The sequence below is a fragment of the Haemaphysalis longicornis genome, unplaced genomic scaffold, assembly GCF_048455015.1.
Source record: "Haemaphysalis longicornis isolate Haplotype H1 unplaced genomic scaffold, Haemaphysalis longicornis Haplotype H1 scaffold_1, whole genome shotgun sequence".
Classification (NCBI taxonomy): domain Eukaryota; kingdom Metazoa; phylum Arthropoda; class Arachnida; order Ixodida; family Ixodidae; genus Haemaphysalis; species Haemaphysalis longicornis.
Window position 1 is genome coordinate 245,620,788 of NW_027526203.1, and position 17,654 is coordinate 245,638,441.

General features: G+C 48.1%; 1 protein-coding gene across 1 annotated transcript; it reads right to left on the minus strand.

Annotated features, from left to right (window-relative positions):
* Nucleotides 1-2,795: 2,795 nt before the first annotated feature.
* Nucleotides 2,796-15,948, minus strand: LOC144169078 (uncharacterized). Its single transcript, XM_077698082.1, has 2 exons — nt 15,753-15,948; nt 2,796-3,218 (listed from the first exon to the last, which is right to left on the minus strand). The coding sequence occupies exons 1-2, from the start codon at nt 15,847-15,849 to the stop codon at nt 2,878-2,880; spliced, it is 438 nt and encodes a 145-aa protein (XP_077554208.1). The 5' UTR covers nt 15,850-15,948; the 3' UTR covers nt 2,796-2,877.
* Between the last annotated feature and the right edge of the window lie 1,706 nt (nt 15,949-17,654).

A 17,654-nucleotide genomic window follows, 5' to 3' on the forward strand; every position in this document is an offset into this window, starting at 1 on the left:
ATTTACAAATTTAGCACGGCGTTTGTCGTAGTTGATCGGGCGGATCGGGAAACGAGCCGCTGCTGACGGGCAGTCGCGCTGATTGCGAGAGCGATGCAAAGAACGTAAGCGCGTCTTGGGGACAGCTTTTGGGCGCCTGCTATTTGAGAACCTTTGTCTCTTCCGAACGCCAGGTGATTTTTTTTTTTTCGCCTCCGCTGATGCGCCGCCACTTGCGTCCGAACTGAATTGTGCGATTTTGAGCACTGCGGCTGCAGAAAGTGCGGTTAGCGTGACCGAACTGAGGTGCCAAGCTCAGTTTGCGCTAACCATGGTTAGCGACGTAACCGCAGTTTCGTCTGTCGTGTAACGCAGCAAACTGCGGGTTTTGTCTAACCGCGGTTTGCTTAACCGTGGTTAACTGTGCCCGTGTGCTCTCCATCCCCAGGCAGCAGGCTCTGCAGTTACCACTTTACTGACAACTGTTTTGACAGAACGGGCGCACGAACTCGGCTACAGCCTGTCGCCGTGCTCACGTTGTTTTCTTTCTAGCATAAATCCCTAGCATAAATTTCTAGCATAAATCCCGTTACAGCTGCGTCGTCTCTCAAACCAAGACCCAAGTGACATTTTCGTTCTCCTTTACAATTAAATTCTGCTTCATATTAACGTCGCATATTTCGGTATAGCATATGTTGCGATCTGAACGCAATGTGTATAGCCAAAATGCAATAAAGTGAGAACAAAATGCCAAAATCCGCCAATCGGGACGCTTATCAGCGGTTGAAAAGCATAGCAGACGCCCGACTTCCGGGACGAGCCGTTGAACTTCCGGTGGCCGTGCGCGCGCCCGGCCGCGACAGCGGCGAAGCGCCATCCAGCAACTAAGTGGAGATCAGTGGTTGGTACTGAATTGCTCTTGACACAAATTACTCGGTCATGTGTGATTGGTGCTTGCTTTTGTACCACTTGTGTGTGCGCCTCAGCAAGCAGCCGAGAGCTAAAATTTCGCAGTGTATTTGTGAGTTGCTGTTTATAATCTGTCTGATTGCGTTTGGTATATGAACGCAAAATCAGGTGTTTTTCGACGACTGCCTGCTTTGCATAATTCCATGCAGAAATATTGTTTTTACTTAAGTTCGTGTTTAAAATTTTATCATTAAAATAAGCTATGGCGAATTCTAGCCATGCAATCTTGATTTTTTGACTCATCATTCTTTATTGTGCGACTTTGCTTGAGATTCTACGAAGGAAACACCAAGGAACATTCACTGTCTGCAATCAAAGTGTCAAAGTTTGCGGCGGGCTGAGTCAGTTCGACATGCCCTTCGCAATCTTGCCTACTCGTTTTTTCTATAGCATGACGTAATTCAGTACCTCGGCAAAGCTCGAAAACTTGCCTCCAACGTTAAAGTTGACATCTCCGGCTGCCGGAGACTCTGGGCGGCGTTGCCGGGGGATTGCCGGCAACTTTTCTCCCGGGCTAATCTGCCGGCATCCGGCAAAATAGCCCCTGCGGAAATGTGCCGGCAGCCGGCAAAATAGTTTGCGCGGAAATTTTCCGGCAGCTGGCAAAATAGCCCGCACGAAAAAAAGCCGGCAGAATAATCACGTGGTCTGGGCCAGCCAATGGGAAGAAACTGCCGGCAACTTTTCTCCCAGGCTAATCTGCCGGCTGCCGGTAAAACAGCCACTGCCTTGATTAATACTGTTTTTGAGGCGCTGCAAGGAGCCGTCAGTCTTGGTGTTAGCCTCGAGATGTAGGCCCAAGGTCTTGATGCTGGGGCTTGGAGTGATGGCCTGGCCATCAAGGAGTATTGGAATGTATTCTTTGGTTTAGCCTGCGGGCGGACGACAAGGAGGTGTGATTGTTTACGTGAACAATGGAGGCCACAGGCTTTAGCACATTGGCGTACTAGAAGTGAGATACCAAGCATTGGTGTGAGCTTCCTTTAATTTTTGTAACTCTTAGCACATGAGCAAGGTGCGCAAAGGGCCGCTAGACGGGCGTGAGTGGTCGCGTGACGCTTTCACGTGGCATTCAGCGAGTACGCAGGGGGTAAACCCGTAGATGTGCTTAGTGAGGACACCACCTGTCTTCCCGGTCTTCGCGTGGGCTTGTTGCTAAATTGGTAAGACAACGGGCTCTCGCTTTGTTAGTCTATTAGTTCCGGGTTCGATTCGCGGTGGTGCCAGTAAATTCTTTTATTTGTTCGCTTGAGTTTTCTGGTGACACCAACGGTCGCGAAAGAACCCTCGGGGGGTAGAGGTAAAAAGCCTTGCTTTAAAAGTGACAGCATCGCGGCTTCATCTGGAATCACTAATCATTCCGACCAAATCTAACACAGTCAATCGTAACGACGGAAATCTAAACCCGATGTACGCACGCTCTTTGCAGTGATTACTTAAGCCCACTTAAACGACCCACTTCAGGTGATGCATTTATTGTGAACAAGGCTTCCGTGCTGGAAGCCGAAACGTCAGTACGTTTTGTTTGGACTGGTCGGCGTCTCTTTTTTCGTTCCGGATGTGTGTAGTGCTGAGTATAACATGTACACTGCAATTTCAGGTCCTGTACGCGAAAGAAGCGGGCGAGTTGGAGGCAGCCAAGGAAGAGCTTTGTGCTCTGCCTGATGAGGGCTACATCCGCAAAGCTTAAGCACTTCTGAAGTGCTCCTATACCGCGCAGGCACTCTCAAAAGAGGTCAGAATACTAACAACTACTTTGAGGCCTCTATTCGGATTTTGAAAGATGTTTTTCTTGGCCGCACAAAAGCGTACAATGCAGTGGGCTTAGTAGAATTCGTGATAGGTACCTGGGAAAGTCACTTAGAGAACAAAATTCTTCGCCACGCAAACCATCTGGAGCCCTCACATCGAATTAGCTTAGAAAATTTGTTACCCACTGTGCTTGACATTGATCCCCCAAAAATAGTCCAAATTGACCAGGCACTGTATAGAGTACCCAGCTCTTGTGGCACTGTGCTGTATGAAGTGCAGGCTGACTTTGGCCTGTGCGGCTGCTGGGCGGGTAGCCAGGAGGCCTTCTGCAAGCACCAGGCCATTGTGCAGAAGGCCTTTGGCGGGGGCTTCCCAAACAGCCCCGAGCTGACACCGGAGGACTGTGAACAGCTGGGCCTGCTGGCCCTCAGCGAGAGGTGCCCCTCGCGGGGCTTCTTCTTGCCCCTGGTGCCGCAGGTCTTGGGAAGTGCTGGGCCAGGCGCAGCAGCCGAACCACACTGCGAGGAGGGTGCAGCTCTAGCAGCAGCAGCAGAAACATCACAGCAACCACCTGTTCTGGAGGCACTCCCAACACCTCAGGTGCGTTGCAGCACTGCTGCCATTTTTAAGTGCGAATGCACTTTATAAGCGACCCCAAACCTTCCACCGCCGGTGGCGGCGGCGGCGTCCGCAGTCCTCCTCTCCCTAGCAACGGCGTGGAGCGGAGAGGAGCGTCGGTAGCAACGGCGCAGTGACGTCACTTCACCACGTGACCGCGCTCGCTCCGCCTCCTCGCCGTGGCTGCGCGGGTGCGCGCCGCTCCCCTCACCGCTCCTCGCGCCGTGACGTCATGGTATGACGTCACAGCGCGCCTCCTCTCCCCAGAAGCTGCCGCGTGCCTCTCTCTCCACCGTGACGTCACACTCTCTCCTCTCCCCTCGCTCGGCTGCAGCTGCCGTGCGCCGCTGTCCCTCTCTCCTTGCGCTCGCCTCCTCTCTCAGCCACCTGGCTCGGCGCGCTCGGCGCGGCGTACCCCCCTATATATGCAGCGATAAACTGCCAGACCTCCGTGGGTCGGCTCGCGCGGGCTCACGGGCGAATGCCAACGGATCTTAACTTTACTCCCCCTCATAGCATCACCCCGTGCATTCGCACTTAACCATGTTCACCCTCGGGGAAATGCTTGGGAGTTTTTACAACTGGGGAGGAGCATCCAAGTCTACAAAAACGTGCAACAGCTTAAACAACCTCAACGTTTGACCTGCAAAGGTATGGCCCCATACTAAATGTTAGGCCCCATTCTTCACTAAAACAGACATTAAACTTGTACTAAGGGATAAGTAACTTAAAATTTCTTGTTACACATTTACCATTTCTGCAACAGCCCTTTTCCCTGTACAATTTTATGAACCACAGTCTGCTATTAAAAGAATGAAAGAGTGTCTCGTATAACGTCTGCCAAACAGAGGTGCTCTACCTGTGCACTTGCACTCATGCTCATAAGGAAAACAAATTTGCAGGAGATGGAACACAAGTACTGCGCCCTGGAACAGCAACTCCGCCGTATACACTGCCTGGGCGAAAACAACGCATCCTACGCATCACTGCTTGACTCTGTCACTGCACAACTGAGCACCGTGAACACCAGCAGCTCTGCTTATGCCCTTTTGCTTCGGCTGAAGGCTTCGTCCACAATAGACAGGTGCCGTGGGCGGATCATCAAAGTCCAACCAACTAGTTTCGCAAGACGTCGACCTGGCCTGCCTCGGGGAGCTAAGCGGGTGCCTGCTGGACGACCAACCAAAACTGGGGCTGACCCAAGAGCCAAGCGCCGCCACTCACTGAGCATGAACATCAGCAGGAATGTGCCTAGTGCTAAAGGCCACTAGGGGAAGCCTACTGGAAAGGGTGCCCCCCGTTTGTTCAAAGAATTACCTCTCCAGAAATAACTTTACCCTGTGGTAGCACCTTTAGTGATTTTTGACAGCAGGATGGCCAATCCCCGCATAAGCTTTGTGGACCCACATGCGTGAATCTCGCAGAATACTGTGCTCAGTCTATGTTTGATGGAGAGCTCAACATCTCTTCAATTTTGTTGTGTACTATGCACTCCTAGTCACCACATAAACACTGCTTTACTCATGCAGTGTTCGCTAATGGGAACCCATCAAATGTTTGTGTAGAATGAAAGTGTCAAGAGTAAAATGTCTTCACTGTACCTGAAAGTATGTGTAGATGCATAGGAAAGGTAGCTTGACGTACACACTCGACGTTCACGCTGAAGCACTGCATGTTTTCAAAATCATGTCGCGTTGCCCAGCAATGGTGCACAACAGCGACAAGCTAAGCCATAGGCGTAGAGTTTACAATTTCCCGGTGGGGGCAAATACACATGTATATATATATATATATATATATATATATATATATATATATATATATATATATATATATATATATATATATATATATATATATATAAATATATATATATATAAATAAACCCTCCGCTGTTGCTGTTACCGAGGTTTCTTACTTTGTGTTCACACTAAAGGGTAACGAATACCCTTTAGTCTTCTCTTTCACTGTATATATATATATATATATATATATATAGAAAGATAGGTCAGCAGTCTACAACGCCAAAGGAGGCATAGGGGTGTGGTTAGGCTCTTTTCTTTTTCACTACGGTTAATTAAGTAAACATTTTTTTTAAATATACAGAAGAAAGAAAGAAAAACACGCGCCCAGAGTGGGGGCCGAACCCACGCCTTTCGATTACATGTCGAATGCCTTACCAATTCGGCTATCTGGGCCACTGTGTTCTCCTTCACTTTCTGAGCTATTTATATTTACAAGAAGTGTATCTGACGCTTGAGGGTGGTAGCCAGCGCCACTCTTACTACACGGGGAGAAGGGGACCTTCTTTTCAACCCCCGGGGCGTGACTCGAGCGTCTACAGCCTGTCATGAGCGGGTTACTGGCGGGAAGCCCTCTTATGCTACCTAGGCATCAAGGCTGCCAGAACCGAGACCCTCGCTAGGCTTTCGCAGAATAATATAGTAAGGAAATGAGGGGCTCGTTGAGGAAATGCAGAAAGATAGGTCAGCAGTCTACAACGCCAAAGGAGGCATAGGGGTGTGGTTAGGCTCTTTTCTTTTTCACTACGGTTAATTAAGTAAACATTTTTTTTAAATATACAGAAGAAAGAAAGAAAAACACGCGCCCAGAGTGGGGACCGAACCCACGCCTTTCGATTACATGTCGAATGCCTTACCAATTCGGCTATCTGGGCGACTGTGTCCTCCTTCACTTTCTGAGCTATTTATATTTACAAGAAGTGTATCTGACGCTTGAGGGTGGTAGCCAGCGCCACTCTGACTACACGGGGAGAAGGGGACCTTCTTTTCAACCCCCGGGGCGTGACTCGAGCGTCTACAGCCTGTCATGAGCGGGTTACTGGCGGGAAGCCCTCTTATGCTACCTAGGCATCAAGGCTGCCAGAACCGAGACCCTCGCTAGGCTTTCGCAGAATAATATAGTAAGGAAATGAGGGGCTCGTTGAGGAAATGCACAAAGATAGGTCAGCAGTCTACAACACCAAAGGAGGCATAGGGGTGTGGTTAGGCTCTTTTCTTTTTCACTACGGTTAATTAAGTAAACATTTTTTTAAATATACAGAAGAAAGAAAGAAAAACACGCGCCCAGAGTGGGGACCGAACCCACGCCTTTCGATTACATGTCGAATGCCTTACCAATTCGGCTATCTGGGCGACTGTGTTCTCCTTCACTTTCTGAGCTATTTATATTTACAAGAAGTGTATCTGACGCTTGAGGGTGGTAGCCAGCGCCACTCTGACTACACGGGGAGAAGGGGACCTTCTTTTCAACCCCCGGGGCGTGACTCGAGCGTCTACAGCCTGTCATGAGCGGGTTACTGGCGGGAAGCCCTCTTATGCTACCTAAGCATCAAGGCTGCCAGAACCGAGACCCTCGCTAGGCTTTCGCAGAATAATATAGTAAGGAAATGAGGGGATCGTTGTAATCGAAAGGCGTTGTAATCGAAAGGCGTGGGTTCAGTCCCCACTCTGGGCGCGTGTTTTTCTTTCTTTCTTCTGTATATTTAAAAAAAATGTTTACTTAATTAACCGTAGTGAAAAAGAAAAGAGCCTAACCACACCCCTATGCCTCCTTTGGCGTTGTAGACTGCTGACCTATCTTTCTGCATTTCCTCAACGAGCCCCTCATTTCCTTACTATATTATTCTGCGAAAGCCTAGCGAGGGTCTCGGTTCTGGCAGCCTTGATGCCTAGGTAGCATAAGAGGGCTTCCCGCCAGTAACCCGCTCATGACAGGCTGTAGACGCTCGAGTCCCGCCCCGGGGGTTGAAAAGAAGGTCCCCTTCTCCCCGTGTAGTCAGAGTGGCGCTGGCTACCACCCTCAAGCGTCAGATACACTTCTTGTAAATATAAATAGCTCAGAAAGTGAAGGAGAACACAGTCGCCCAGATAGCCGAATTGGTAAGGCATTCGACATGTAATCGAAAGGCGTGGGTTCGGTCCCCACTCTGGGCGCGTGTTTTTCTTTCTTTCTTGTGTATATTTAAAAAAAATGTTTACTTAATTAACCGTAGTGAAAAAGAAAAGAGCCTAACCACACCCCTATGCCTCCTTTGGCGTTGTAGACTGCTGACCTATCTTTGTGCATTTCCTCAACGAGCCCCTCATTTCCTTACTATATTATTCTGCGAAAGCCTAGCGAGGGTCTCGGTTCTGGCAGCCTTGATGCCTAGGTAGCATAAGAGGGCTTCCCGCCAGTAACCCGCTCATGACAGGCTGTAGACGCTCGAGTCCCGCCCCGGGGGTTGAAAAGAAGGTCCCCTTCTCCCCGTGTAGTCAGAGTGGCGCTGGCTACCACCCTCAAGCGTCAGATACACTTCTTGTAAATATAAATAGCTCAGAAAGTGAAGGAGAACACAGTCGCCCAGATAGCCGAATTGGTAAGGCATTCGACATGTAATCGAAAGGCGTGGGTTCGGTCCCCACTCTGGGCGCGTGTTTTTCTTTCTTTCTTCTGTATATTTAAAAAAAATGTTTACTTAATTAACCGTAGTGAAAAAGAAAAGAGCCTAACCACACCCCTATGCCTCCTTTGGCGTTGTAGACTGCTGACCTATCTTTCTGCATTTCCTCAACGAGCCCCTCATTTCCTTACTATATATATATATATATATATATATAAATAACTGGCATGCTGGTGATGGGGCTGAAGGCGTTGTGAACACAAAGTAAGAAACCTCGGTAACAGCAACAGCGGAGGGTTTATTTCGACGTTTCGACTTCGAGACAAGTCTTCTACGGGAATGATGGCTTCGGTCGCTTCGGAAGAGAGCATATATGTCGAGAGTGGAAAGCGGGTTTACGAATGGAAAACGATACAACACCCAAACATACGTGAATAACACAAACACGAAGCGGGAATCTTCCTTATTAGAAGAATGACCAAAAAATTAACAAAAAATGAAGAATGGAGAGAGACGCCAAAACAGTTGAAAAAACAAAAAAAAAAAAAGGAAGGAAGGGAGACGAAAGAGCACTGAACAGGAATTCGAGTGGTGGCGGAAACGCGAAAAGATCAACAGCGCCTGAAAGTGGGGTTGTAGAACAAACGAAGAAGGCAATATATCTTTCAGCGCTAGCCGTCACCATGCAAACGCCCAGACCTTCGGAGGGATCGCGTTTCCGTTGATTGAAAGCGAGTGTCCCGCCATATGTTCGGAAAGTGCGAACAAGGCTTTTTACAGCCCGTTTATGGGCCCTTTCCCGGAGCTGAGACAATTAAAGGACGTTTTGTGGTCGTGCAGAAGGACACCGTTTGCCACCATTCCACCGTTCCCTCGCCGGACGGACGCCTTCCGAGAACGGCGCTCTAGGCCGAGTTTTCAGGTCTTTGTTAAGAGCTGCCACTTTGCAGCTCAGCGACAACCCGTGCGTCGTCGGTGTCTCCCCTCCGCTGAGTGGGGGATGCAGGGGGGGGGGGGGGGGCGAACAGCCAAACCAGAACGCAAGCTGCTGAACGGGATGGAGGGGAAAACGGAGAAAATAAACCCCAATGGCGGCTCCAGTCTTTCCGGTGCAGGACGTTTCGGTACAGGGCGTTTCGGTACGGTCTTTTCGGTGCACGGGCGTTTCGGTACACGGGCGTTTCGGGACACGGGCGTTTCAGGACACGGACCTTTCGGGACACGGGTGTTTCGGTACAAAGACGAATTTCGGCGAGCGCTTTAGGCTGGGGCCGTTGCTTACGGGGTGATTACAAGCGCGGAATTTGTACCTATTTATTACAGATGTTCTTGTTCGAAATTCTGCGTTATTTTAGGCCAGCAGTTGGTTATGCGGCCTTCCCAAAAAACCTCTGTTGATTTGTTAAATATTAGCTGCGATATTTGTAGCATTCAAACAATCTATAAGTGTTCATTATTTTGTTTCTTAGCGACCTATTATCACCAGAATGTTATATAACAAATCAGTGACAGTATCGTTGTGTTTTTCAGTCGTTTTTTTTTTTGACTACTTATTATCACCTGTTTATTTTTTCGAAAATCAGTGAGGTAAATATTTTCTTTTTGCACTTTGCGGAGCCTCTCCGACAACGGCTGCGGGAATGAGCCCCGCCGCACGGGTAAGGAACCTGTCCCTTTATAACGTAGTGACGAAGAAGTTGCGATTTCTTGTGTTTCTGCATTTGTGTGCGTTGCTTTCTTCTGATAACGCAAGTACTTGAGGTGTTATTAGCAATGCATTACGGAAGACACCTATTGTACCTTGCCGCACGTTTCCGTCCCTATTATTCGTAGTTAGCAGGGACTGCGGCGGGTTTATTGTGTTTGTGAATCAAATTTGGAAATGCTGTGTAATGACGTTCAAAGCACTCTGTAATGTTTTATGCAGCATACATGCAGTTATTCATCTTCGCAAGGACTGCTCATCTGTAATTCTTGGCGTTTTGCTAATATGGTCGTGACCTGAGACCAATGTCACCTGCTGCTCCCCATAATCAGTACTTTTTTGAGCCGCACACCGTTAAAATGATGTTCGCAGAAGCAGGTGTCGGCCCGACATTATACATGGCATATATATATAAAAAAAACAAGTGCCGACTGCAACAGGCATGCTGCAGGTTAAAATGAGCCGCTGCAACTCAAATCGCGTGGGACGATGTAAGTGAAAAACCCAGAGTAACACTTTACTGCTACTATTGCGACGGATAATGTTTCTAACTGCGCTGTTACACCATTTCATTCTTATGGATAACATAGGTGTTTACTTAGTTTAACAGCCCGGAAGAGCGCTTAGTGCGTAAGAAATATTTCCCGCAGCAAACATGCACGTCAAAGCAGCGTCCCCGAATAGGAGCCACGTTGGATGGCGGCTCATTGGTATACCTCCGAAGTTTACATACGGTACTTTTGTGACAAAGAACTTCGCTACTCAGAACAAAATTTAAAAGAATGTCTAAGTAATTGAATAATCGATTCAAAGAACATTTATGCGAAAAGTAAACAAATGAAACAGGATAGAGGAACTATCCTCAACAAATATTTACAGGAGAAATCACTTGAAAAGTATGCGGATTCGTAAGTAGGCGTTAAATAATCACAATTTGAGCTCAGAAGCCGTCTTAAAAAATAGACCCTAGAGATCCTGTGCAAAATCAAATCAAAACAAAAACAAAATAAAGATATAACTGATATGTTCATGCACCGAAAACTCCTTAAACCCGTAAATTTTTTATTCTGGACCAAAATTTTGGACCGAAGGGGCTGCGGAATCCCAATGGAGGTTCCCCGTGGGCTCAGTCACCTGTCTTCCCAGAATTTCTCTGGACGCACGAGGAGTGGTAGAGGAGCGTGCACGGATTGCGGCGGAGCTTGCCTAAAACGCTCGCCCTAAGATCGGGCTCCCGCTGACATTCGTGCCGCGAACCATTCGGGGTACCAAGGCAAGCGCAAGCGATCACGTGGGCGAGGACGGGATGGGAAACGCGAGGGCGCAAATAAAAAACCCAGCTCCGCGAGAGGGCGAATATTTAGTATTTCTTTTTTATTGCAGTGTTTAACGCGCCGACGCAACGGAGGCTAGGCGTGCCGTAGTGGAGGGCTCCGGATTAATTTTGACCACCTGGGGATCTTAAACGTGCGCCGAAGTCTCATACACACGGGCGTTTTTGCTTTTCGCCTCCATCAGAAAAGCGGACGCCATGGCCGGGAATCCAACCCGCGACCTCATGCTCAGCAGCGCAACGCCTTAGCCACTGAACCACCGCGGTGGGTAGATAATACATGATGATATTGTCGCTGAAGAAACGAAGTAATGAACAAGCTATACATTTTCTGGCTACGGTTACGCAAATAGGCATTTTTTTTGGCAAGGCCGCATAAATTTCTACTGGCCTAAAATAACGCAGAAATACAAGCAACAACAGTTGTAATAAACAGGTTCGATTTGCGCGCTTGAAACTCGGATGTTAACAACGCACGCGAATTTGGCCGCCTCAAACACTCACTCGAATTCGTTTTCGTGCCGAAACGACCTGTACCGAACCGCCCTGTACCGAAATGTCCTGTACCGAAACACCCGTGTCCCGAAACACCCGTGTCCCGAAACGCCCGTGTCCCGAAACGTCCGTGTGCCGAAAAGACCGTACCGAAACGCCCTGTACCGAACCGCCCTGTACCGAAAAGACCTAGACCCCCCCGATGGTTCGGTCACGGCCGCTGGATCCAGCGGCCGGTCACTCATCCAGCGGCCGTGGTTTGGTAGCCCGGCTTAGAAGACGACTGTAGGTGCAAGGGAGGGAAAAATAGATTTGCAAGCAGTCAAAAATGTAACCAGTCCGCGGGGGCGAATAGTGATAACAGCGGCAAAGATATGTGCGCTCGAGAGAATTGTATTGCTTATTTTCCGTGTTATGCGCCATATCCAATTGAACGTTCAAATCTGCCAACCAATTTTTGAACACGTGTTTTGGGGAGAAGGTAAACAGAAGTTATTGCTGAAACAGCACCGGCACTAAGCAACGTTACTTAATTGTAAGATTGTGATGGAGATTTAGAAAAGGTTTCCAAAGTTATAACACAATATTATAAAAGAGAGAATTAAAAAAAAAACGAGAAAAGGATAGGAGTGAACACGAAGAGCGGAAAAGAAGAGAAGGAAGAAAAATGAAAACAAAAAACGGAAAGACATCAGCAATGTGGGAAAAATCCACTGAACAAACGTTAACGTGCATGTGATTTCGAGAATCCGGTTCCGGCTACATACACAGCGCCACTGATACGGTTAGGTAGATGACAATGTTTTAATCGCTGCAAGAGTGCCTGGGTCCTCATTTATACCTTTTTTGATTGTATTGAATCGGTATATGAGGTATGATTCACGTTGTTTTCGTTCCCGGTTTGACCTGAACTCCGTCTCTAAGAGCGTGACGCTTAGTTTATCGAAAGAATGATCTGGAAGGCTGAGGTGTCTGGAGCGGGGCAGGGTCGGGCGCGTTTTGGCGTGCGCTTTGTGATTATTGAACCGGAGCCTGAAAGAGGTCCCTGTTTGCCCTATATATTGCATTCGACACACATTGCATTCAATCAAATAAATCACATTGGAAGTGTCACACGTCATGTTCCCGCGAATTTTTAAAGAGTACTCTGAGTTGGAGCTTTGAGCAGTGCTTGTCTGTTGCATTGTCTTGCAGACAAGGCACCGCGGTTTCAGGCATGGCCGGCATTCATTATGCGCGGAGAATGAATTTGTCCTTGCGTTCACGAGTGTGTCTTTGAGGTTCCGGGATCGTCGGTAGACGACGCCTGGAACGAACGGAAACGCCCATTTGAGGCGTTCACTTAGTTCGAGAATGTTGTAGTGCCGCTTCAAGATGTTTTTTTTACGTTAGGGAAGTTGGTGCTGTACGTTAAGCATAGGTCTGTTCGTTGTAAGTCGCGTTGTGGGGGACGGTTCGCAATTAGGTCCACGCGGTTGAGTGCTTCGGCCTTTTTTATGGCGTCATCAGTTACACGCGCTGGGTACCCCTGCCCCTCCAGCATGGTTTTTAAATTTTTGGCGTTGGTAGTGAAATCTTCCGATTTTGAGCAGATTCGTTTGAAACGGTGGGCCTGGCTATAAGGAATGCTATTTTTACAGTGACGTGGGTGGTCGCTTTGGTAATGCAGATATTGCTGGCGATCCGTTGGCTTCCGATACAGCTTTGTCGTGAGTTCCCCGTCTTCAATTTTCCCGGTCACATCCAGGAAGTTTATGCTCTCTTGAGAGTAGGTGTGAGTAAAATTGATGTTCAGGTGTGCAGAATTGTAACAGTCGATGAAGTGGAGGAGCTCATCCTCGTTGTAGGTCCAAATAAAAAAGATATCGTCAATGTACCTTTTGTACAGGAGGTGTTTTAAGTGGGTTCAGACAGGAATGTGGCCTCTAACTTCCCCTTAAACAGGTTGGCGTAGCTTGGTGCCATCTTGGTTCCAATGGCGGTTTCACTAACTTGCCGAAAGTACTCATTGTTGAATTCAAATGAATTTAGTTCTAAGACGAGGGCCGCTAACCTCGTAGTTGCGAGGTTAGCGGCCCTCGCGTAAGGTTACACCGCATACGCGCACACGCCGGCATGGTTATCGCCTCCTCCGCAGAAGCGGCCACGGCTGCAGCCGTGGCCGCCGAACCACGTGCACTTGTTTCGAAGAAGTCGCTTCCTTTACTAGTTGCCGACGACTGGGGCGTCCGCAGAACAGCCGGCCGGCCCCATTTTCCGCCTTTGCCGATGCCTACACTGCGTGGAGGCTGGAGCGTTGGGTTACTGCGGCTTCCCTGTGTCCCACTGGATTGAAGGCCGCACGCTTCCCCACCGGCCGCCTCCTTTCCAGCTTCCTCACCGTTTCTACGAACCGTGTGTGTGCGTGCGCGCACGGCTCAGGACGCATTCCGAGAACAGTGCACCGGCAGCTTCCGAGGCATCATGGGTGTGTGTTCGTTTGCCGTTTGGGTATCGGAGGGTCCTGTCAGCATGCGGCATTTCGGGACGTTCCGCGTGCGTCACGACGAACGGTTTTAGGCCATCGACTGATTTGTAGTGGGGGTGCGACCTTTGACGTCACGTTTATGCGCGGAGCGCAGGCTTGGGAACAAGTCAAAGATCCTCAGAGGTGCAATAAAGCCTCTTCGCCCCTAACTGATTTCGGAAAAGGGGACCGCTACACCTGCATGCTGCGGAGCATCGAATAATAACGACGAGGGCCCTCTTATTTCTTCTTTACTGTCTTTTTTTTTTACTGTTTTTTCGGTATCGAAATTCGCACCCCCCCCTCCAAAGAAAAAGAGAGAGAGAAAAAAACAGTCTCTGGGACCGCTTATGCACCCAGCCAGGGTTGTGTGGAAGACGTTCACGCTTTCATTGTTTTTCTGGGAAAACCAAGATGTCGCGAATTTAATTAAGCGCACAACGGGCGGAGAGCCGCACCTTTGCCGTCTTGCCAGCAGAAAGGCCGATAATTTGTATGGGAGTATTGAAAGACGCGTTTTCCTGTGCGACTGCGTCGAAGGGGCCTGAGAGACGTCGATGTTTCTCTTGTAACGCCGGCGAAATGTCAGTTGTCAGGGGTAGTTGCCGCTTTAGAGCGTGCAAAGAGCGGGTGCGTACTGGTCGGTATAGTTACACTAGCTGCGGGGTCATTACAGGTTTCACCAACTATCAATGGAACGGCCCCGGCCGGTCGGACGGAGAGACTTCCACACGAACTTCCCCGGTGAGGGCGACGCCCCCACCGGGGAAGCTCGGTGGGGGCACGCGCCCCGTTGCCCCCACGTAGTTGACGCCTATGAGCGAAGCTGTTTTGCTGAGTTGCTGCGCTTCTTTTGCGGTTTGCTGTCAACTTTACTGAGAACCTCCAGTTTCGCCTTGAAGGAAAGGGTCTTCCTGTTGCACAACATAGCTGACAGCAGCTTCAGTGATTTGGTTGGGAGAAGCCCGTTTACAGCGAAAACCTCACACACGTGTCTCAGCAATAGAACATCCATGGGGAGCATACGGGGGTAACGGCGAGGAGTGGGTCAAAAGTTCCCACATTTTGAAGGCGCATTCCGAAGCTATTGAAAATTGTGTTTGATAACATGTCTTGTTTGTTATTTTGATTTGCTGACCGTCCTGTTCGACCTTACAGATTTCATGTTTCAGCTTGCAGCAATGCTCTCAACGCACTCTGCGAGTCCTTTATTGTGTACTATATTTTGACTACGTTTCCATGTCAACGAGCAATTTATTTTTCACAGTTCTTGGACTGTAAGCATAGTGTACTTTGCTCTTGTATTTTCTAGTAGATAAGTGTTGCCATTTTTCATTATTTATGCATGTAGGCATGTGATTTGTAGTGAGAGTTACTGCTGCCTTGTGAACCGCAGACTGTGTTACTGGTCCTGTGTAACTTTGCGTTCTTCCTCTGCTCTGAACCACTCCAGGCCTGACTTCCAAGAGGCAGCTGGAAGCACTGAATAAAATATGTATATATATACAATGGTTTGTCCTGCTGCAAACTTTTTAGAGAAAAAAAAAGACGCAGTACCAATGATTTCACGGAGTCAGTTACATAAGATAACTGGGACTGATGGCACATCGAATTGTGAAGTCTAATAGTGCACTACAAACCGAAAGCATGCAAAAAAATAATAGCACAATGCTTTATCGGCAAGAAAGACGAGCTTAGCAAAATCACATACTTGTCAATGTATGCATCTATGGGTATTTTTTAGAACACCTGGAAACTTAGTTTACAATACCGGCATTGCTTTTGAAGGTAATTTACTTTAAAATATAAAATTCTAGTTGTTGCAAGTCTGTGCTATAAACAATGAACATTCATAACAGCTTAAGCTGGCGCATAAAGGAGCAACCTGGTTTTTCATATGTGCTCATAGGAACTGTGGAAACGGCAATGCTTTTGACTTGTGCACAGCGCTGATAAAAGAATGCTTTTATGAAAGAAACCTTAACTGTACCTGGGCCCAGAACAATCGGCCCAGCCGACCGCGGGGCTGCAAGGAATATGGAGTTGAACGCTCGATGCAAGTTCATGGCAAGCAGGGCCTTTCCCATGCTGGTTTCTGGGGAGAATAAAATACCAAGGGAAAGTGGTAAGCCGATAACACATCAGCACAATGGCGTGCAGGTTCTGTAGACAGACGGCATCGTTACACAACACATTTGAATGCACAACAGAAATTCGTAAAACCGAAGCAAGTGCATAATTGACATAAATTAGGCACCTCCCTTTTTGCTACGGATGGGTGCTTTTTTTTGTAGCCTTTCTGTATTGTCGCAGTCGCTACCAGCCAGAAATAAGACCAGTAGGCACTGTAAAAGTAAACAGAAAAGGGGGGTGCGGTTTATTGAAGCCCGTGTTGAGCAGCACGAGGAGCAACCTCCATCGCGTTCCCTGCAAGCGGAATACATCCCTCTGCAACATGTTTTCGCTCGTTCGAACACGAACTGCGCTAGTAGAGCTACGACAGTTTCGCGTTATTTCTACAGTATTCGAACGCATTACGGTAATGGGTGCGTGGTTCATAGCAGTAGGTTATAGGAAAAAAGTAAGCTCAGATACTGCGAATATTGCATGACCGCAACCTGCTCGTTTATATAAAGGTGTTGTGCCACCAAATTTTAAGTCTGTAAAAAGCTTGCTGTAGGCTGTCTCTGTATGCAAGGAACCTCAACACGAAGTGCTGGGTACAGCAAGCGCTTAATGTATATTTTAATTCGCTTCTAAAAAGTACCTAAATGCTCATCTGGAGATCGGGACCCATCGCTAATGCCACTAACCATGACGTCAGTGAATTGCCAGCATAACAAAGTTTGTGACGTCATACCACGTTAGCGACTTGAGCGACGTCAACGTGAACTCCAGTTACCACAGTTTGTTTGGTCGCTTGGTTGTATCAGACACACTAGGCCGACACGATGGCGACGCCGACGGGTCGCCAAGCCATCGGCCGCGTTGTCACACTACGCCGACGGCGACAAAAACATGTCGGCCGATGGAAAGTTGCCGTAGGGCCGTAGTGTGACTGACTCGCCGACCGAAGACGCCAACAAAACCGGTCGCCCGACCGGTTGCCCGACGCGTCGTAGGGAATCGACCGAGAAGCGAAAACTGTGCCCCGACAACATTTTTTGGGTAATTTGGGGTAATACGGCAAGCACTATTTTAAGTCCCTCCTATCTTTGCGGAAAACAGACCACTTTTCTGTTTTCCGCAAAGATAGGAGGGAATCTAGAGGGGGAGGAGTGATGGTCGCCATTAAAAGTGATTACTACCCTGTGATTCTTCATACCGAGATGTCGTTAGAGCTGCTTTGGGTGATGGCTCGTTTAAAAGGTGTTACCTATGTCATAGGGGCCTGCTATCGCCCTCCTAGCAATCAGCCTGATTTTATTGATAACCTTAATGACTCATTAGAAGATATTACTTGTCGGTATCCAAGGTGTATTATTATTCTGGGTGGAGATTTTAACTTTTCCTGCATTGACTGGACAAAAACTGTCCCTGGGTCATCAAACCGACATGAGTGCTCTCGTTTTCTTCATACTCTGAGCACGTTTCATTTAATCCAACTTGTTGAGGAACCAACACGAGGTGAACACATTTTGGATTTATTGCTTACGAACGATTCTAATGGTTGTAAAACTTACGTCCTAGAGGAAATAAGCGACCACAGGCTTGTTCACTGTTTATTTCCCGTGTCTGTGCAGAGTAGAACCACAAACAAGAAAAGTATTCTTAATTATTCAAAGGCTGATCAAGCAAAAATGAACAGTATGCTCGAAACTTTTTCGCTCGCATTTCAAAGCAGTTTCCATTTCCGGACACCAAATGAAAATTGGGAGCTTTTTCGTGACAA